This window comes from Dromaius novaehollandiae, chromosome 4 (assembly GCF_036370855.1).
Source record: "Dromaius novaehollandiae isolate bDroNov1 chromosome 4, bDroNov1.hap1, whole genome shotgun sequence".
In the NCBI taxonomy this organism is placed as follows: Eukaryota; Metazoa; Chordata; class Aves; order Casuariiformes; family Dromaiidae; genus Dromaius; species Dromaius novaehollandiae.
In genome coordinates, this window is record NC_088101.1 from 45,854,967 (window position 1) to 45,877,921 (window position 22,955).

A 22,955-nucleotide genomic window follows, 5' to 3' on the forward strand; every position below is an offset into this window, starting at 1 on the left:
CTACTTTCTCATAATATAGTTCATTTCAATTTACATGAGAACAGTATTTTTGACAACTTAGCATATATCTTTCTCTTTACATTAAAACACATTAAGCATAACTCAGAGAGATGCCAATATAGGACATAAGTGTAGACATGTTCATACACATTCAGCTGGGAAGTAGATAATCATTCAGACCATGTGTAGAAAAGAAAAAAGCAAGAAAGCTGCACATATTTTTACATCACACAACACAGCATAGCACGGCTATCCCCAACACGGCACTTACCCAAGCAGTATGAGCAGCATGTATATCCACACATCCCAAAAGCAATACAGAGCTATTAGCACTGTGTTCAGCCTGAGCTAGTAAGCCCTCCCAGTCAGAAGCAAATTAAGACTAGTCTAGTTTACACTGGCTAGACTACATGGTACTTAGACTTCATCTTTAGTTTCACTCCCCTGAGGTAGCCTTAACAGGGTATACTGCAGCCAATTCATCAACATACAAGATTATTTTCACTAGACATAGCATACCTCACAATATCTGAAAATGAGATCGTTTACAGGTCAGTTTACTATTGAGTGGATAGATATTATTGTGCTAATCACTAATTATTCCAAATTTAGTGGTCTGGCAAAAAGCGGTATCAAAAAAGCACCTATGTCATCATCTAAGGAAATCTTAAGAATCTGGTACCTGTTTAAGATTTGCAAGTTACAGAATAGCGCCAATGAAGAAGTACATGCTGACACTGCAGACAGATTCCCAAAAGATTTTTGTGGTCCGCTGTAAGTTACAAATACCCTCTACATAATCACAATTACTCACAGAGCTCTGCAAGTCTCCAGAACAGCTTAGCCCGACAGGTTGCCATGGGAGGAACTGAGGAAGAACCTGACCTCGTTATAAGGAACGTGTCACTTGAATCTAACTTGGTAACAACAAACTAGATAGAGACAGTCTGAATCCACAAGTAGGAGGGAAAGAAGTGAAGACTGACTGCCTGTGTCAGGTGTGATAAAGGCTTTGTCTGGACAGCATAAGTTAGTTCTGCAGACCATCTAAGGGCTTATAAAGAACAACTGATGGCACACGGGGGTCGAGAAGAAAACAGGAAAAAAGGTCCTGACAACATTATCAGTGAATAGCATCAACACCAAGAAACACAAGAACCTGGACTCTCCTGAAAACATACAAGATCTGACCAATCTCACTTACCTATAGCTTTGCTTATTCATATTATACAGAGTGAATTTAACATATCCTCTAATACTTAATAGGTCATACCTTAGGTGACATAGTGCAATGATCTATTTGCATGTGGAATTGTCATGTTAAGCCAGAATGGTTATTCACCCTCATTACAGGAATCTTTTTGTCATCTCTCCAGAGGATCAACAAGTGAATGGACCAAAAAATACATTCTCAGCCAGCTGGCCCACGCCAACTGCTCAGTGGCATGAGTCCCCCATTACTGTGCAATACTATCCGCCAACAGTTTTTCCCTGAAAAAATGAAATGAAGAATGTTTGGTCTCTCAGAAACAGACAAAGATGCCGGTCATTTATATGTGTATGAAATCAGAATAGGCAAAGTATGTGGTGGAGTCCTAGGAAATATTACCCCCATCATAATATTATGTGTTGCTTTGGTGGAAAACAATGATCACCTGCAGCAACAGCATCACTAGAGGAAGTACACTCACTCTAGCATTTTGCCTGAATGTTGCCTGTTACAGACACATTCACAGCAGATTTGAGACAGTGGCAACCAAGCTTATACATCCTGGCCTCAGCTGAGAAGCCAAAAAAGTTCAGGAACCCTCTCCAAAAAAACAAGGCTTTCATGGTAACGCATGAAAAGAATCTTACTTATCAGAGTAACTATAGTATACACTGAATAAATAAAGAATACTGCAGGGCAGGTATAACACAACATTCAGATGTATACTGATAATGAAATATATACGTATATATGAATATCTATGTAAAATAAACAATAACTATACATGATGAACACGATTAAAGGACATTCTATCCTACACACTGTGCCGCCTCCTCCTCTGCTTTTTTGACTTTATTATTGGAACCAAGCAATAAAACAGGATGAGAAGGTGTTAGAGGCATAAGCCTCTAAGGCAGCAGGACAGTAGCCATCAACTTTAATGTTCCTGGAACTTTCCCCACATAGTCATGTAAAGTGCTTGACTCCAAGAACTGGCAAAGAATGGACAAATATCTGTAACAGCACTTTGTGAGTTATGTATCAAAGACAAAATTTAGTCCATACTCATTTTAAAATATGGCACAAAATTAAACTTTTCTTTAAAAGCATAATCCCTGTGTGGGCAACTAGCTATCATAGGTTATTGACTATATATTAGCATTAATTCAAATACCTGAATATTTGAGCTCAAATCAATATGGAAGCTAGGAATTTTCAAAGTTGTGTAAGTATCACAGTGTAAAGAGCTGTTTTTTGAAGAACACATCTGTAGAAGGTATTTCTGGTTTTGAGATACTGATTTCTTCTTCTAACTGTTCCCAATGAATAAACATGCCATCTGAGAAGGTGGTTCCCCTGGCCATTCCACAGCTCTATCTGATATTCAGCCCAGACACCGCTAGTCATCCGAAGTCATATACAATAACTTCTGAGAAGATATCAATATGCATCTTTGAGAAAATAAAACAGGATGTCAATGGTAGAATCTCCCATCTGTCATGGGAGAGAATGAAAATCCAGTGACAGTGAAAATAGATGCCCTGATTTTAAGTGACAAGGATTTAGCTGACCAGTTGAATATATAACTACACTAACAACCTGAGCAAGAACTTTTCAATATGATCTCTGTGACTAAACAATTTACACCAGAAAGGCAGATGTTGTTAGTAAGGAATAATACATGCCATTTTGGTTGCAATACTTGTAATCAGTTATCTGCTGGCCTACATCAATTTATAAGCTTAAGATACATGACCAGTTAACTCTCCAGGAGCACAGCAAGCTATCTCCTTAATCCTCTGTATACAAAGTATGACTGCCCACTACATACAGAGGAAAAATTAACCATCAAACCAAACAGCAAAAAAAAAAAGGAAAATAAAAACAATGGATCAAATTTTAGACTAGCAACCACAGCTGTAAAATGAATAGCTAGCACTAGAAGAAATGTATGTCAGGGTCTAGAGGAAACAACAATTCCGACAAAGATTAAGATACTCTATTCTGCAAGCAGAGTATACAGTACGAAACAGCCAAGGGGAAAACAGGAAAAAAAATATGATTTCATTTAAATTAAGTGACTGTGAAACTTACCTGTTTATGTTACAATTAATTTCACAGTTAGAAGCAGCTAATCACAAATAGTCACTGTTCTGGAATCTGTCCATCCATAAAAGCCTGTTTATTTTACTTTCATAATGAACTGTATCTGCCTGGTATTAGCAATAACAAATATTAATTAGTTTCAGTGCCCCAGAGAAACATCACCAATCAGTACAATTTGTTGTAGAATTTCTAGGAATTTCTAGCCAATTCACAAGACTAGGACTAGCAAACAACATGTACTTTCAAACGGGCACCTGACAATAATGTCCCTGTGCCTAGGAAATATCAGAATCAAAGGAGATTTTGAGAATCCCATTCTTCCATGCTTAAATATCTCCTCTGAGGAATCTTTTGTAGAGCTGAGACTAAGGAATGATGTTGGAACCCTTGAAGACACATCTACCATTCTTTGCCTGCTGAGGACCACAGGATCAAATACTAAAAATTTGATAGCATCAGCTATCAGTATTTGAGAATTCAGGGAGAAAATAACCACATTTGAGATGTTTTCTCTTCTCTGTAAGAACTTGCCAGTTGCTACGTTAAAAGCTTTGCACTGCGTTCAAATAGCTTAAGTACATTTAAAGCAAGAAATGGATTTTCTAAAAAAACCAAAAAATCTACATTACATTTCACTTAAAGGCATATCTCTAGAAAGAAAGGAAAGGAAAAGCTTCACGTGCCACTTAAGGACCACTTATACCCTCTTTTTGAGAGTCTTATTGTAAATAGGAATTTGTGCTAAACATAGGTGAGCTTTCTTACCAAGAGAAGGCCTAGAAGCCTGAAAACTACCACCAGCTCTGCTACTGGCTTCCTGGGTGACGCTGTACAAATCACTTAATCACTGTTTTCTTCATTGGAAAATAAACAAAACAGTATTCATGTGAAGACAGCATACAAAAAATCAAAATATTTAAAATAATCATTGAGTACAAGGTGCCACATATGTAAACTATTAGTAGATACTATTTCTCTGATATTGACCAGAAAGGGAAGTTACGGAGTTGATTTCCTTGCGTAAAAAACGTGCAAAGATCCTTAAGCTTGATAGTCAGTCTGAAGTTGACAAAACTTTCCCAAATTTCAGGCCTCATTAGCCTAATTTACTAAGCAGCAGTAAAATATGCAGCATACGGCTCAGCATGAGACACAATCGGTAAGTAACTACAGTTGTGAAAGGACTTCATCTTTAATTTCCCTCATTTGAATGTCTATTCATTCTACTCCTTAATCTTTTGTTTGGTTTTAGCATAATCTTGGGAAATAAAATAGTTCAAAGATAAACAAGGGAAACAGGATTAGACAAACTATCAAATGCAAAAAAAAACCCTCCAAAATAAAAGAATAATAAATTAGATAAAGCAGAATGTTTTATTGTATACTCAACATATACGCAGGTATACTCAACCTTTGAAGAAATCTAAGTGCTATGCATTTGCTTGACAAATGTTTATTGTATTTAAAGTCATAAAAACAACTACAATGACATTTCCCTCCATTTGTATTACAGTTCACTGTGCTATCCATGATTAAATATTTTAAATTAACTTCTATTAATAAAGTCTTCTGAGAACAAGAACAAAAACCAGTTCAGTTAAATCAAATAATCCCTAATACCAATTATCAGTTGCCACAGCAATAACAGATTCAGGAGGTATGCATTTTGCTTATTTGGCATAGCCAATATGCTTCCCAGAGAGAGGCCCAGCAGAGAAAGTTAAATGTCTGTTGGAAGACAATACTAGGGTCAGATATTCATCCCAGAGGAATTTACACATTATCATTAAAGTTACATGTTAACACTTTATTAGGCTTGGCTGCCTCCTTTTCCTCCTCTTAAAGCAAATAATTGGAAAATACTATTGTAATAAAAAAAAAAATCCTTCCAGGCTAGTCAGATGGACACTTTTGAAATAATGTGATTTTCCTTGTATTAGTTATTAGTGTAGCCACTGACATTGTCAAAATATTTCTGTTGTATTCATCCCAAATTTGTATTTAAGGTGTGAAACACTAAAAAGCACCCATGACCATTCAAAAGCTACCATTACAAAATTGTCACAGGTTCTGCTGAAAGACTCTTATACAGTTTTAATAAGTTTTTAATGGAAAGTTCTTCTTGGAAGGAAATGTAGGGTAATTTTCCATTTAACTACAAACCTTTGAGTATGTAAATGTAGTGCCTTTCATAACATAGTTGTTAAGAATATTATGTGTGTGAAATAAATTTTTATCCTAATGCTTCCTCAAAATGCAGAAGACAGTTACAGGAATTTCACGAACAGATAGACCTATCAGCAGAAGTGAGGTCAAAAGAGCAAGAAATCTTTCTTAGAAATGAATTCACATGAACTCCTTGCATTCCCACATACAAACTGGTAGAATTAGTTTTAACGGCCTTAAAGCATGCAAGTTCCTGACCCACAAATACCGGAACAGTGCCACGAGACAAGAATAGCTCTACAATAGGGAAGGAGAACACAGTATCAAATCAGAAAAACACAGCAACAATACATCTAAATAACATCCTGGAATGATATATTCTTCCATGGTAAGAAGCCAAGGCACATCTGAGAGAAGAACATGCTCCAGGCCGCTCCCCAAATCAAGTGACCAGAACCTCAGAAAGTCCAACGACACATATCTCTTACCATACTGTTTAGCCAAAACCTAAACAGGTTAAAAATTAAACAGCTATTAAAAAAAAAGCCATAAATTCATGCATTTACAGTAGCAAAGAGATTCTACAGCGCAGGATAAAAAGGAACTTCCATAGTCATCCAATTAAAAACAAAATCATTACTCCCCAAAAATTTAAAATTGTCAATACAATGGCAATCATATATATATCTCCATGCTCACTCTCTCTTGCCTAACAGTAGATTCAGTGAGGTTTCCAGATTTGAGAGAAGTGGATAGAAAGAAAATATTTGAGGGAGCAATTGTTTCTTTTTGTGAGACTTAAAGATGGGGGGGGGGGGGGGAATCGCATATTATCCGAATCACAGTCCAATACACACAGACTGCCAGAAGCCAACATTCATCACACTTGAAAAGTTTTCCCCAGAATAAGAATCATTGGCTATAAGCATCATTTCCTACCATTGTTACAAATGTAAACCAGTTCAAGCGTAGTGACTTTTAGCTGTATTCAACATTACCTCAGAAAGCTCTTTAATTGCTTTTCATAGATGAACTATTTTTGGAGTATGTGAAATTTCTTTAAATCACTCTTCTCCATTAATTTTAATATTTTGTCCTAAATGGGAAATACATGCTTTTGATATGTTAGAAGATTGTTCTTTCTTTTTTAGACAAACTATGCTTACCCTAATGAAAGTCATCTAGATCCTCTTGTTTTACAAGCTCATAGAAATGTAAAGTCTGTTTTCAGTTCCTTAATTTTCCCTCAGTTTTGCGTAGCTATTCCTGTAATACATGCCTTGGATAACTGCAGAAGATCTGCTGCTGATGAAAATGTCTATTTAAAATAAAAAACATTAAGCATTCTTAAATCTATCTTATGAACTAGACCATAAATTTTAGAACTCTAATCTACAAAAGAGCTTAGCTACCTGATTACCACGTTAGGCAGATAAGTCCATGTGATATTGGTATTTTTTTTAAGTTCTTTTCATATGCTCCCTAAACATAGCTCAGTCCAAAAATATCTTAAGATTTTTTTCCTTTTTTTTTTTTTTTTTTTTGGCAAACTTTCACATACACAACTAGTCTCGTGCCAAATGTACCAGTGTGCTGGGTGCCTCAATCGGAGCAGGCATTCTCCTACCTTTCTCAGTCTAGTTAATACTTCATGAGCATTCTCATCAGCTGTGCATCTCAGCAAACAAACAAACTGCAGGTGATGGCAAGAGTCACAGTAACCAGATTAGGCTACTCCCTATAGACAGCACTGATTTTTGTGGATACCAATGGGGCTACCAATTAGACCCTTTGAGGCTCTAATTTTCTCCGAAACATGTAGGAAGTTGCAGTACTCTGACCAAGGGATAGCATGTTTCAAATTCACCCTTACTGCATTCAGTCCTGCAGTGTAGATCTGTATACATTCCACAATCTCAATCATGTCTAAACTGCAGGCCTCATCATCATATCCAGCTCCCATAAAAAAGCCGACATCCTTACTGCCAACTTTGTAATGGAACAGCAATCGAGAAAGTTCTGTTCCTTGTAGTTCTGTCTAGTTTCAATAAGCAGGAAATTTGAGAGTGTTAGTGGAAGGGGAGAGACAGGGCAATGTTTTTTACACACATTTCAACATATCCCCAGCACTGATGATCAGGGGACCTGGACTACCAATGATGCTAGAGAACACATCTGCCCTGTAAAATAAATACTAAGAATCTGCTGGTGCAATCCCCAGCTCCTTTCAAAGACAGCTTACCTTTACCACGTCACTTGAGATTCCCAGAATCGTGAGCTTAGAGTGATACAGACTTGTTGGCCTTGTATTAACATGGCAGGTCAGAAGAGGAAAGATCCACTGGACCTGTGTTTTCAACAGCACACAAACTGCTGAAATGCTGCAGGCACAGACACAGAATGAATCTCACTGCTGAAATTCAGTGACAAATTTCAGGCATTAAAGAGAACTAATGTAAGCAGTACCCACTACAGTCGCTACAAGAGGTTATCTGAGAAACTGCACACAGCAGGAGTAACAACGCAACTAAGCCCCAAATCTGGGTGCTCGTGACAAGAAACGCGAGTTTACTACAGCATTAATTCGACTCCATTTTCACGCAAGAACCAAAATGTCTGCTTTTTGTCGTCGCTAGAGAGATGCAACCAAAGTCTGTCGGTCCCACAACTACCAGCAGAAAGACTGCTCCAACCGCAAGCGCGACAGCGAGCAGCGGCCCGCCCGCCAACGGCCGCCCACCCGCCCGCCAACGGCGCTCCCTCCGCGGCACCGCGGCGGCCAACGGAGGCGCCGCTCCGGGCCAGCCGCTGCGGGCGGGCGCTCCCCTCACTCCGCCTCTTCTCGCGGAACTCCGAGCCGGCCCCAGCGCCACCGCTGTAGCTCGCGGGCGCCGTCGACACCGCCCGCGGCAACTTCGAGCCCGCCCGCCGGGTCACCTACCTCGTAAGCAGCAGCAGCAGCGTCGTCAACGTCGTCGCCGAGGTCCTCGTCGCCACACCGCCCTCGCAGCGGGCGCAGGCCGCACGCCGGCCCCAGCCGACGCTTCCGCCTCGCTCCCTCCTCGCGTACCTCCGAGGCCGCCACGCGCCAGCACACCACCCTCCGCGCGTCGCCACCGCCTCCACCCTCACGGCAGCGGCGCGCAGGCGCCCGCCGTCCCACGTGAGGCCCGGCCCCGGCCCCGCCCCCTGGTCCCGTCTCGCGAGAGCAGCAGCCCGCCCTCACGGCGGGCGGTGCGGTGCTGAACGGGCGCCGCGGGCGCGTTGTGCCATGGCATGTGGGAGACCTGCGGCCTCGCCGTCTGGGAAGTGGACAGTAAGTACTCAGAGGTGCTGAAGGGAGGAGTTCAGTCTCTCCTTTAGCTTTACATAATGTGCACCGTTCTATTTGGAAAGGAAGGCGTCTATAATAGTGGTGAAGCTGGTAATTCTGAGGATTAGAGCTTTTTTCAAATGCCATAAATGCGTAGGTGTTCTGTTTTGGGTAGCCAGTGTGCAAACTGTCATGATCTATTATTTTTTGCTGAAGTAGGATCCTAGACAATTGCTTTTTTACAAGAGTTACAAATATTTACAACAATTGTAATACACTACCTAAGAGTACCTCAGAGTATAGGACTCTGAAAGAGCTAGAACAGTTTTAGAAATGTAAAATCATTAGTACAAGCCTAGCGTAATTTACTGGTGGTGTACAGGACTGAAGACTGCCGTTCTCTAGGTCCAGGACTTTTCATTTTCCTCTACAGGCAAACCACCAGAAAGTACAAGTATGTAGTATATCGATGGGATAGTGAAGAAAGTCTTCACTGTAGAATTTCGCACTCACTAAATAATAATGCTCCTGCCGTGTCTAGAAACTATGCCCCTAATATCTTTCATTTTCCAGTGTCCCATTCAAACCCTATTTTGTTCTTTAAATGCCTCCTCTAGCATTGTTTCATTTGGTTAGCCTTCTGTTGTTGGCTACCTTCCACCACTTAAAGGCTTCCCTTTTCACAGTCTGATCATATATTTAACATAATTTAAAAAAAAATTAAATAGCACTAAATAGCAAGCATACGTAGGTAGATTATGCAATGTGATCTTGCAGTGCAGTGTTCTTGTTCTTTCCAGTCTGCTACCGCAGTTTTTTATTTTCCTTTCTTTCTTGTTCTTTATTTTAATTAGCAACATGAAATCAAAGCGAGAGTTACTGATATAAAAGGTATTCCGATTTTTTCAAGGTTTTTTTTTGTAATAATGGCTGCAAGATGGTAAGCCATCACTCCACGTGCTCCCGCATGCTCACCCAGAAGGGCAAATAAGCAGCTGGCTGTAGTCCTTCTAAGGCACAGTTTGGCAGTTTCAAAGTCATCTTTTACTGTTGCCTCCTGCGTACACATACTGTGCTCAGAGCTCTTCTCAGAAATAGGGCACAACCTGGCCCTGGCAACCCTAACAGCAATTCACAGGCAGATAAATCCCCAAAGTTTCTTCTGTGATATAAATAGACTTGAGAGTTGTGAAAGTTGAGTTTGACTCATATATCCTCCAATGATTCATTGTGTTAAGGTACTTACCACCATATCCTTCCTCTTATCATGATGAATGAGTTTCTACACATGCTCATAAGCTCCTGCAGAGAGTGTAAGTCCTATTGCACGCATAGTCATATTTTTAAAACACCAAAGGGTGCTATTATAGTAGAGTTGGAGATTATCTCTTTCCACCATTTCTTCTCTACCTGTGTCATGTGCTTATACATTCTGTGCTCTGGTGACGGACTAGTAATTTCACCAGCTCAGGTTATATTCGGATTCTGTTTCCACTACATAAACTGTACACTGAAAGACACAGAATAAAAAGTCCCATCCCTTTAACACATTACTGTTTGCCATTATAGTGATTTTGGACAAAAACAGCAGTGAAAATGTGTTTTTCGTAGCTTCCACATTTCAATTATCTGAAGAGACTCCAGAGTGATACCTGAAGCTTATACCAATAATGTGAATTTTGTTTTTAATGAATATGTGACCAATATGCTAGATTCTCATTTTCAGGAAAAAGAATAGACTAATTTGATACTAAATCATTTTTATTTCTCACTTTAATTAAATCATTCCTTTTTAGAAGTATATGGATCTCTAATCAGAAATTAATTACAGCTAGTTATTTTTATTCAAGATTTCCATGAGTACAACACTGAAATTATCAATTGCAATGCCTAAAGCTAAATACCTCAAGAACCAGAACAGGGAGAAGTTTGAAAAAGAACCTTTAGCACTGGTGAGAAATCTCACCAGCAGGAAGGAGGAACTGACCCCTCCTTACTCTTACTGAAAAGAAACACACCTCTCCAAAGAGGAAGAACAGGTAACAAAGTGAGAGGGGAGAAAATTAAGTAGGAACAGAAATGGGAAACTTCTAAGCAAGGAAGAGAAGAAGGCGAGCAACCAGCTGTCCAAATCAGTAATAAAATTCTCACGCTGTAATTGGGTGAGAATTGCAAAGATTAGACAGAGGGAGAAACAGAAAAAGAGAATGCAGAGCCTCTCACTTCTTGTGCAGTCCACTGTGAATGTGTGGGCAAATTATTATTATTTTTTTTTACTTCCTCTTGCAACAGTTTTTATTTACTTGAACTGTTCACATGCCTCTCTGACTTTTCTGTCTTTAGTCAAAGCAAACCAGTTCTTTCTGTCTTTCTGAGTTATAATTTCTTCTCTCTTCCACACTGTCTAGTCTGTATTTTTGTAAGGCGAAAACCACTTGCAATGCAACTTGTCTGGTCTTCCTCAAAAAGGCAGGATAAGCTCCTACCCTAGAAATGATTCACACCTCTGAGCTACTGGGTCTTGAAGCAAATATAAAGGTGAGATTAGCTTCAGCATGTTCGCTCTGAAACACAAACATTGGATTAATTTTGCTAAGCATTACATGGAGAAATGTATGTTGCATTTCCTTGTTGAAAACCTTGCCTCTTGCCTTAGAGAGGAGATGGAAAGAGGGACATTCACAAGCAAGAGGGATTTGAAACTTCCTCTTCTGTTGAACATTTTATCTCAAGACTCTGCCCTGGTTTCTCCCAGAAAGAGTCATTAAAACCAGAATTTAGTTCAATAATCAGCTAAATGCTTTCCTCACGTTATATGGCCAGGAATTAGTATTTCACAGAGTCATGAACTAACTTAAGCCCTGTGTCCCTGAACACTAAAGGTTTTGACACGAGCAGACTAAAACATTGTAATCCTGTAAGTTTAATCCTTTTTGTGTTGTACTGAAGATTAACTGTATTGCATTTTAATTACTTATCACAGAAAGAAATATATGTAACATGAGAATCTGCAAAAGAGAGGCTTAAAATGTTCTCATATTCTTATCACTGTTTAAAAATATTCATCATTGGGAGACTACATCCCATCCTAGGTTCTGTCATCACCTTCAGCACTTTGTATGTGTAATCTTCCAACTGGCCAGGTCAGATTCTTTACAGATCATTTTTTTTAGCTGTAAAATGGGCTATGTTCCCTAGTCATCCTCATAGAGCACTTGAGATACAGAGGTGTAAAGACAGTACTTAGTATGATTATAAAGAAAAAGATCTACCTTAGCCCTAAGGAAAAAGGAAAAAACAAAGATGCAACAGTGTGAAGCCCATTAAGACTTTCATGTTTCACAAGCATACGCTTTATGAAATTCTTCCAACTGTCTGTAAGGATTGACATCCTTATCCATATGGATAATACACTCTAAAACTCCTGTCCAATTATTTCAATAAAATAAACTCTCTATACTAACACCCCATCAGGATAGTGGTAGCCCATGCCTTCCGTTCCAGTTGTACTAGAGAATATACAGACTGTTTCTGTACCTCTATTTTAAATTCATCTTTTTTGAGGAAACTTTGTATTTTCTCAGTGCTTTAATACAATAATAGTTATCATTAGTGGAAAAAAACAAGGTAGCAGCTATAAAAAATGTGGTTTTGCTGTCAGTCTCTGGAACAGTTCAGATTCTGCATAATTCTAACAGAACAATGTTACAGGATTTTTGCTCGTCTCTTTGCAGAATCTTGTAAACTGTAACTTGTGTGAAAACACCAAGGGAGATCCTCATCCACACAGTTCCACTGAGGCCGCAAGGATCTGTCCTCCTTACTCCAGGTAGCATATGAGGGCTATACAGTGTATTTCTATCCATGCCAGATGGAAGTACTTTATAGAGTATATGATAACCTTAGTGATTCAGCAGAAGGAAAAAAGGAACTAGACCAGATCTAATGCTGAAAGTAAATCATTAACACAAGTAGTTTCTGTAGGTTAACATTTCATTCTGTGACTGGCTGAATTCTGATTCTTAAAATCAACACAGTAGAACAGAGGGTGTTGTGCTAATGACTCTGTTTGCTTACATAATAATCCCACCTATTCACATATGATTAATGACTAAACATACAGTCCATCTGTAAAACCTGAGGGCGTACAGTGCCAGGCACCATTCCTGCTTCGCTGTTACCTTGGAGTCTAATGTACTTGGTATTAGTTTGATTGGATGGTTTCTCTCAATTCTTTAAAATAGAATAAAAGTTAACTATAACAATATTAGTTTGCAGAATTGTTAGCTTTATTCTAGGAAAGTTTCTATTTTGATCTCAGTGGAACTTGGAGACTTGTACAAAATGTATTGTGGAGACTATGTAAGTATAATACCCTGTTCTGTGAAATCTTTCAAAATTCTTTTTTGCTCTTGAGTTGCCCCATATGTTGGGAGCCATTCTCCTTCACGGGTTAAAATTAGTCAGGTGAAGTTAATTTACTTCTGATTTACGTCTAATTCTTGGATTATTGCAGTATATATAAACTCTCTGAAAGGAAGATTAAAATATACGGACTTAACATTTCTAGTCTCGTAAGTTTAGACTTTTTAAGACAGAAGAGGTCTTTTACCTGTTTTTGAGTTTCCTATACTTCCACGTAGCTGTAACACAGACACAAAATTATATGCCACCACCAGTGGTATTAAAAATAAAAATGTGAATTGTTCAGATGATGCTGATACATGCTACTATTTTGGTGGGTATATATTTTTACAGTGCACATTTTGTGTAATTACATGAAGTAACTGTATAATTTCATCATTCATAAGCATTTCTTTTTGCTGGCAATGCATTACATTCTAAAAGTGACAAGCATTTTAAAGCAAAAAAAAAATGCTGCCTCTATAAGAGCCATAATACAGGAAAAGGTATCGATTATTGTTCCTAACTAATAGTTTATAGCAATTGACTGAATGGTTCCTTTAGCTCTCTTCATGAAAATAAACATTCATACTGCAATTTTAACTCCTTATTCTGAAAGTTACTATAGTTATTATTTTGTGACAACAAAATATGAGATTGCTTTCTGCACTTGGCATACAGATAATTATATTCATTAAGGCCATTTGTGTTCTTTTAATTATTATTAACAGGAGTAATAATTTATTCTTCTCAAAGGCTTTTTGCATGTGCATTCACAATTAATTTACAGATCAATGCAGAATTTTCTAAAGGATGAGCTTTTTTTTGTTTACTCACTCTATTTGAAGGCATAATTGCACTAATTATTCCAGTCTCACCAGTAAAGTATTTGTTCCTAGAAAACTATATTGCATATATTTATTTTTCCAGAGAAATAGGTTTTGACTGGGTTTTAATAATGTGTTTGGTTTCGATGTAAGACTTGGAATCTTGCATTTTTACTAGATCTAGTTCCAGTTAAGAGCTGAAAAGGGATTTTTTTCTTTTCTTTTTTTAATCATTTAATTACTATGTTATTGATGTATTTCTGATAACTTAAGCAAGGCAGGAAGAATTAGTCCATCTGATAAAGCTGATAGATTTTAATTACTATGTTATTAGTGAATTTATTTTATTTACTATGTTATTAATGTATTTAATTATTAATTTAAAGTAACTGAATTACTAAAGCAAGGGAGGAAGTCCATCGGATAAAGCTAGTAGATTCATTTCATTTGGAGAAATCAGGAAGCTCAGTTTCATATTTTTGACTCATTTATCAAGAACAATTGTACTTAAATAATTGATGCTGGATCTGTATATCGTATATTGCCTGGTATTAATGTTAGTACATTATAACATAGCTTGTAGAGAAAATTATATCACTTCTGTGTCATTAAAATTGGTAGATATATTTGTAAGACAATAATATTACGACCGTTCGATAGTATCATGAATAAAATCTAACAGATTATATTTTAATTCTTAACTGTGGGAGATATTTACATTAGTATATTAGGCTCTTTTTAGTGTAATCATTCTGTATTAGTCAGCCGTAAGAATGTCTTTAGCAGAGGAGAAACTGAAGTTCCTAACTTTGATCCTCTAAACTGTACTAAAGCAAATGGTGCGAATATCATCCAGCCATTCCTTGCGCTTCTAAATATGCCAGGACCTACTGGTTAGCCCTTTAATTGTCAATCACAGAAGCATAAGAGTAGACAGACAAGTGTAGACAGCGGGGTGCAGATTGGTCTCGAGAACGACATCAAAATCTGACTGCAGGCTTTAGCTGAAAAAGTGTGGTGAGATCCTCAGGTTGAGTAAATTGTTATTCTTTATTCCCTTTTTCTCAATGACTTGTGGTATTGGAAGGGAGAGAAGTTAAAGGAGGCTTGTATGAAACGGTTCAATGGTTCCTAAGCAGTGAAGCAGACTTGCCTGCAGAGTTATCAACACAGAATGGGAAGATGTAGTGCAAAGCCCAAGCAGACATGCTCCCCCAGATGCCTGCAGGTTCCTCAAGATTAAGTAGGTCATGGAACAATGGATATTTTCTCAGATGAGACTCAGCAACAAAACAGCTGGAAATTACTGGTCTAGAGCATTAGCAAATTGTGACCAAAGAAAAAGCAGGGCTTACACAGAGACAGTGGTGAGACTGAGTTACACTGACATCTTGTCTACTCTCCTTACACCCAACCTTGGATTGAGAACTGAGCTTAAAAGCACAGTGTAGCTTCAAATACATTTTCAAGAAATCAGAATATATTAATATAGCATTGGTTTAGAAGCAAAAAAAGCATTAAAAGAAGTAGAAGTGTTGCTTTCAAAATTATTGATTGATTCTTTAAGATTACCTTCTTTATATTCTATATTATACATAGTGGTATTTGTGTATGACACATGAATGACTGGATGGGAGGTTACCTTGACTGGAATCCACCAAGATTAGGAATGAGATGTAGAAAAGTTCACAGCAGCAGTTCTGCCAGATTCAGCAACATAGTGTGGCTTTACTATTGGAGAGTACATACAGAAAATGGCTCCCCAAGGTACATACAGAGGTAAAACTACCAGAAATTAGATAAGAGGACATCCATGTCCTTTCTAAAATACATATTCAGGGAAAGGTGAGAGCTTTTGAAGGAAAAGAATGAATGTGCTATGTTTAAAAGTATCCCTTCCGTTACTGTATCATGTATTTTTCAAGGAAGTGTACCAAATATAACTATCACAGTAAGTCGAAACTAATTGTGACATTTCTTATTTATTAATAAAGTTGCATGCAAAAGATATCTCTGTAAAAAGCACAACTAACTGATAGCATAGTTAGCTTTTAAAGCAGGCATTTTATTTTAGTAGCTATTCCCTCTTGGAAACATTCAAACTAAGGAATCTGACTTTGATTGTTTCTTATCAGCAGAATGACTTGCTGAACAAATATTATTAGAAGGTTGTTCACACTTTAGATTGCGTTTTCCATCACAAGACTGAATTGTCTGAACTTTACACATCATAATTTGATAAAAGCAGCTTAAGCTTTTGCTGATACGTTTGTTGAACTGCTTGCAGCTTTGGTCAGTGTCAGGAAAAGCTGTAACTTCCTGCTCTTGTGCAGAAGGAAAGTACAGTGCAAGTATTATTTTTCAGATTTACTACAAATTTTACAGTCTCCTTACAATCTCTGTCTGTCTTCTGTTTCATTCAGCTAACATCATGCAAACATGTTCAGTTTTCGCATCTGCTTTGGAACCAGTTTCTTTTGAAGGAGTTAAATGCTAGTGTGCAAGCACACACAGTTACGTACATATAAAGTGCCCAGCTGGACCACTTCTGTGGAAATAGATCTGTGTTTTTGTAGATGAGGGTACCTTGACATCAGAAAGAGAATTAATGAGTGTTAAAATCATAGAATCCCCTCTGGAGACTTGTTTGCTTCAGGTACTTGGATACTTTATGCAAAAAAGCATGATATCATTGATTTTCTGCATTCCGGATAATACATATGCTTTTCTTTAAGATACTGCAGAAGAAAGATGGCATGAAAAATGTTTCTCCATGTTTTTGTATACCATCTGGTCTAAAGTAACCCATAAGATGACCAAATTGCTTTCAGAAATAACCCGAACTTTGCTCATCCGCTCCCTGAGGGCATCTTCTTTCTAATGCAGAAAGCCAAGCCATGCTGAATGCTGTCTTTCCAAAGAGTGCTCCAGGAAAATGGTATATATGTACCATGGGATGTTAGAATCGGGATATCAAAATTAAACCAGTATTTTATATTACAGGGTTCTTTGTGTTCTTTCAGTGGACCATAACAGGCATTTTCCCTCTGGTTTATTCAGAAAATAAGGCTTTATTTCTTTACATTTGCCCATCCTTCTGTCCCTACCAGTAACTTTGAACTTGTTGATTTCTATTGAACGGACAGAGGAATGGCAGTCTCTTCTAAGTTTTGTGAAAACCAGCTGCTCAGTGGAGGTGAGAGATCCAGATTGTTCTTCTTCTTAGAAAAATACAACAGTTTATACTTAACTCTGAGTTTAAACTCATTTACTTTTTTGGCCTAGCATTAGCCAATCAGTGCCTGCATAGTATGGACTAAACCACAGGACACACCATCTTTTACTTAGCCAGCAGTAGACTTGGTAGGGAACTGACAGATTGTGAATGTAGGTGGAGATTTGAGGAGAAAAAAATAACTGATATTGCAGTAGGAGGAATTAAGTAGGAATATAGAGTGAAAAGAATCTGTAAGAAAACAGTTGTTTCTAGTTTCAGTGCTTATGGAACAACTTATTAAATTATGAAAACATATTGCAAAACAGACACCAAACTAATATCCACAAAATCTGTGTTCTTGCACCCGGACTGAATAACCAAATGTGACTTTGTTCAGCCTAAATCAGTAAGTAAGACCTGTGTGTGCACTTGTGATGGTGAATATTTTTGAGTACAGACAATCTGAAGGTACAGCTCAGTATATTAAATTGCACAGTATTCTTACTGCTGTTCATAACAAATGTGTCTGAATATATACACAGAAAGAATATGGGGAATATCCACAGAAAAATGGGTGAGTTTTCACATGGTTCATTATGAGATGGTGGGAACGTGCAGCGTATTAGCAATGAGGATACCTGAAACATATCTGGGTGAAAGAAGAGTTAGGAGCTGACCGAAGTTAAATCATCAACTTGTACAAAACAAAGTTTTATCAAGCATGGCAGAGTTACGCACTGCTATACCGATTGAGGATCTAGCCCATGTTTCCTCCGTATGCTTTGCAGACCACTATTTCCTTAAACACTATTTCCTTAAAGCAAGATTTGGATTTTTTTTTTTTTAAATAGACTGTATTTACCGTGAAAGCTGAGTAATGAGCTGTCTACACTGACACTGATCTGGTTCCAGGTGCTTGCAAGTTCAGTCCTCCATTCAGTTTCAGTATACTTTAATGTCCCTTTGGGAAGGTGTAATTGCATTCAGATATTGGAGAAATAATAAACATCTTACTTATCATGGGATCCTCCCTCGATTATTATAAATACAAGCTATTTAAAGGAGGAATATTTTTTATGTGCTTGATTTATGATTGGTGAAGATAAGCTGCCTTGCTGTAGCTCCCATCCGTAAATTATAATTAGGCCCACTTACTGTCCATAAGCAATAACTTCCTCTTCTGTGCAAGTATCAAAGTCTGTCACTGCTAATAGTCTAATCTCTCAGGCTCCATGCTCCTTATACCTTTGCTAATCTGCCTTTCAGAAAATGAAAATGCATGAATGAATTGCTCCTGAAATTCACAGATCTTGTATTCTGATAATGCACACAATTCTTACCAGCGTAACAACTCAAATAGTCACAATACATATAGTGGAACACAGGTGATCTGTGATAGAAATATCAGGTTTTTGCATGATCCTGCAAAAAAGGTGTAGCGCTGTTAGCAAAGTATGTAACTAGAATTGTGCACCTCACAGGATTGACCCCCAGAGTATAATACAAGTTTCCTTATTACTCTGTCCCATGTCACTGAGTCAATGAGTGCTTGATTCGCTCGCTTAGTTTTAAAATACCGTTGGAATAAATCAGCTAATTTTTGGCTTTGGAGAAAAATTGCCATGGAATCATTCAGATCGGAAGGGATACTGGGAGGTCACCTAGCCCAGCCTCCTGATCAACAAGGTCAACCGAATTCAGACCAAGTCAGTCAGAGGTTTGTCCAGTCTGGCCCTGAAAACCCAGGAGGGAGATTCCACATCTCTTTGGGCAACTCGTTCCACTGCTTAGTTACCTTCATAGTAAAAAAAAAAAAGAAAAGAATTAGAAAAAAAAAGAAAATGTTTTTCTCAGATCCAGCCAGAGCCTCCCCTGTTTTGGCTTATGACCACTGCCTCTCTTTTTCCTGCTGTGCACCTCGACAGAGAGCCTGGATCTGCATTCTCAGTGCCCTCCCCGTAAGTACGGCAGGGCTGCTGTGGGGTCCCCAACTTGAAGCTGTCTCTTCTCTGGGCTGAGTCCCTCAGCCTCACCTCGCAGGGCAGCTGCCCCAGCCCCTGAGCATCTTGGTGGCTCTCCGCTGAGCCTGCTTTGGTTTATCAATAAGCTCTCCTCGCTTTCCTCGGCAAGGTGTTGTGTCAAACAGTCCATTCTCGTGTCACTGCCCGGGAGTTTTGTGCACTAAGGGTAGGATCCAGAGCTCCCTGAAGTCAACAAAAAGAGCTCTACTAACAATAGCCGTGAAATTCAGATAAAGACCTAGTACTACAAATGTTAAACGATTGAAAAATATTCCTGCCCTTCTTAACTTTCAAAAACATTTCTGTTATTTCAGACTCATAGTTTTGTTTTACTTCTGGAGGGTGGATCGGAGAGCATTTTATTTAGAGAAATCAGATTTAGTGAAAGTACCTCTGAATTTTCCTTTGACATCACCAAGACAACCGTAACACAACTTTCACTGTTGCAGTTTTAGCTTTACCATGAAATGCAGTTTTTGCACAGGGCAGCATAATGTTGCTGTTGGCATGTGTCTTAAATCTTAATTTTGTTTCCATGTTTAGCCATCTTTCCTGTTTTAACAATTTTGTATTTCGGTACCTACATTAGTTAGTCATTTTGTACTCCGGTGAACCTCCAAATGTCTTTTATTTGAGGAAAGCAGACACGGAGCATACTCCTTTTTAGTCTGGAGGGATAATACTACCTTAAACTATAGGAATAAGTATACAGTAGCTGATGATAAATAAAAACGAAGAATGGAACTTTCCAACAGAGAATAACTTTCACGTGTTAAAGCCAGAGTCAGAGGAAGCACTGTGGGCCAGGCCTGCTGTCCTTTGAGAGAAGAAAATAGTCCTTCATTCTTTAGTATAAGCTGGTGGAGGTCTTCACATAACTTAATGCACTAAGGACATAGAAGATTATTCAGGTATTGTAGTAGATTTTCCTGTTCTGAAATTTTTACTCATAAAGTCAATTTCAGCAGACTAAAGCTGAATTCATGTTAAAGTAATTACCAGAAAAGTTTAGCTTAAAAGGGTCTTTTTCTACAGATCAAAGAAACTTCTTCAGTCTGTAGATTAAAGGCTGGAATTTAATTTTTAGCATTATAAATTATAACCTACAAGTGCTGAATTATGATTTAATAGTTACAATTTCAGATGTCAAATGTTCAATTCTTAAGAAAGGGAAAGATTATCAGTGCAGTCCTGATCTGTTTTTGTCTTAATCCACCCTTCGGTTGATCCTGTTCTCATGAATTTTTTTGTCTTTATAGCAGGCTAATAACTTGCACTGTGCTGATTTTTGTTGAGGGTTACCACCACCCTGGTTGGGCACATAAATAATTCACCTTGTTCCTATCTAGGTGTGGCGGTCTGATTCACGGACTCCAATGTGCTGGATCAGAATCAACTTTATTCAAGCAAGCAAGCCCTTTATATAAGCTTTAGCCCGGATCGGTACTTTCCCGAAGGTCATGTTCCCATCATCACTCCTTCTCGTTCCGTGCAGCTACTCCCTTATCTACATACTGCTATTTATTCCTCCCAAGGCTTTTGGCTCCTTAACTCTATCTTGTCCAATCCCTCGCTATCTGCCCCTACATCTAGGGTGTCTTCTAATAAAAGGACAGATTGTTTTTTTCCTCTTACTCTTTTTAGCGGATGATCCACAGTAATTCTTGATGCTCTGTCTCTCAGCAGTTACCACTTCATGTTTTCTATTTTGCAGAGGAAACTGTAGTAATTCTGCAGGTTTTTATTCACTGTGATTTATGATGTGCTCTCTGGTCCTGAAAAATATTTTAGACTAATATTCGGAAGGAGTTATTGTAATGTGATTTCTGTCCCAAAGCTGTTGGAATTTGATGATGGTACCAGTATTATGCCTTTTCTAACATTTCATCGTGATCAATGGGGAGTTGTTACTTGAATTATTCAGAACCCGGTTGGATATTTCATTCACTGGAGGGTGTTTAAAGGTTTATTTCTCCTCTACATAGGGAGATTTTTTTCTTTCAGATAAATTTCACTTGAGTGTTCATAATCATGAATGCTCTGGCAGATATTTGGAAAAAATCAAATATAATTTTAAATATAAACATTCAGAAAGAACATTTAAATAGGGAATGACTTAATGTCCCTGTAGAAGTCATGACAAAAGTCATGAAATCATATTATTAATTTTCCTCTGCTTTTCAGAACTTGGAGGAAAAAAGATACTGTGCAAGCAAAACGGAATTGACCATAGACTCAGAATTGACTGTGCTGTCTTCATTGAAAATGAATGAAGTGAAATAGCAATATGTGCAGCTAAATTCCTACTGTTCTGGTCCCTCTGTGCAGATTGACACTGTTGCTAGCTTTGCATCTCCTAGGCACACTTAGACAAACAAACCCTGCGTAGCGACTTTTTTTGGAATAGGATTTTGCACCCTGGGATCTAGAGTCTGGAAGCAGAGCCCCAGCTATTGCAGGCCAACTACTGCTTTGATGTATTTCCTCATTTTCTTGAGCACATCAGCTGAGCAGAAGAAGGTTGTAAACACAGGCACTTCTAAAATGCTACAAGATTGTAACCAATCTTTGCAAAACAAAATGCCTACCACTGCCTCCTGGCTTATCTCACTACAGGACATTTTTGCAAGTGTTAGTCTTGGTCAGCAACCTAAAACTTTACCATCTCTTTCATGCTTTCACTTTCCCCATAAAATTATAGAAAAGGACATTAGAACAATCTCTTGCTTGGAAAAGCAACTTCCTGGATTTGTACATTGCTTTTTAAGCAAGTTTTTTCCTCCTCGCCTGCTGTGTAGTACCCTGTCAGCACAGGACAGTACCAGCACTTGCCATCGTGGCATTAAGGCTGATCCTGTGTGATAGGTGTATAGATGGTTCATGCAGGATTTACTTGAGAGAGGCTACACTGCACTATCTGAGAATCAATCCCTATCTCTGCTTACTGCCTGCCAAAAAATTTCCTTTGCCTTGCCTTCAACAGTAAATATGACACAGCTCTGGAATTCTTTGATACTGGATAGAAAATACGTGGTTATAACATACAGCAAGCAGTAAGCTGTTGATATATAGATAATCATACTGAACTTGAACACAAAATTACCAAAGTTCAGCTCTAAAGGTTTGGCTCAGACCTGTTTGTGTACATATTTCAAAAATTCAATGAAAACAGGTGGAATAAAGGTTAATCAGTAATAAGGCCCTGAAGATTTTGAAATTAAGTGCATCAGGTGAACCAGGAATGCTTCTGCAGGCTTATCAAAGACTGAAATTATGAAAGTCGTCACAGGATAAAACTGGCACAGGTTGTGAAGGAATAAAACTTTCTAATAGTAAGATGGGGATTCACCATAAAATAGCAGAGTGCTTTGTTAAAGGCACAGAACATTGTAACATTAACTCTGTGGGCTGTGGCAGCGATAAGACGTCATTCGTAATGCAGGGATTCCTTCCGAGGATGCTGGTAGTGTATGCTATAAAACCTGGTGCTCGGTTCAGAGAGCTGCTGTAGACTGGTAGAATGTTGAATATGCCAAGAAGCCGGTCATAAAATCCACATGCAAGCTACGCTGAAAATCCTCATCAGAAATTACACTCTAATACAAAGGTCTGTGTGGGATAAAAGACAAAGTCAAGTACAATGTACATACTGTAAGACAATTTTAACATTAAAAACAAACAAAAGGTTTGG

The 22,955-nt window shown here is 38.2% G+C and overlaps 1 protein-coding gene across 2 annotated transcripts in view; it reads left to right on the forward strand.

Annotated features, from left to right (window-relative positions):
* Nucleotides 1-12,931: 12,931 nt before the first annotated feature.
* Nucleotides 12,932-22,955, forward strand: part of ANXA10 (annexin A10) — a 30,423-nt gene continuing 20,399 nt past the window's right edge. For both annotated transcript variants that reach the window (XM_026122916.2, XM_064510938.1), the window contains exon 1: nt 12,932-13,157. In XM_026122916.2, coding sequence (XP_025978701.1) covers nt 13,140-13,157 — 18 coding nt within the window. In that variant the 5' untranslated portion in view covers nt 12,932-13,139. The remainder of the gene's footprint in view (nt 13,158-22,955) is intronic.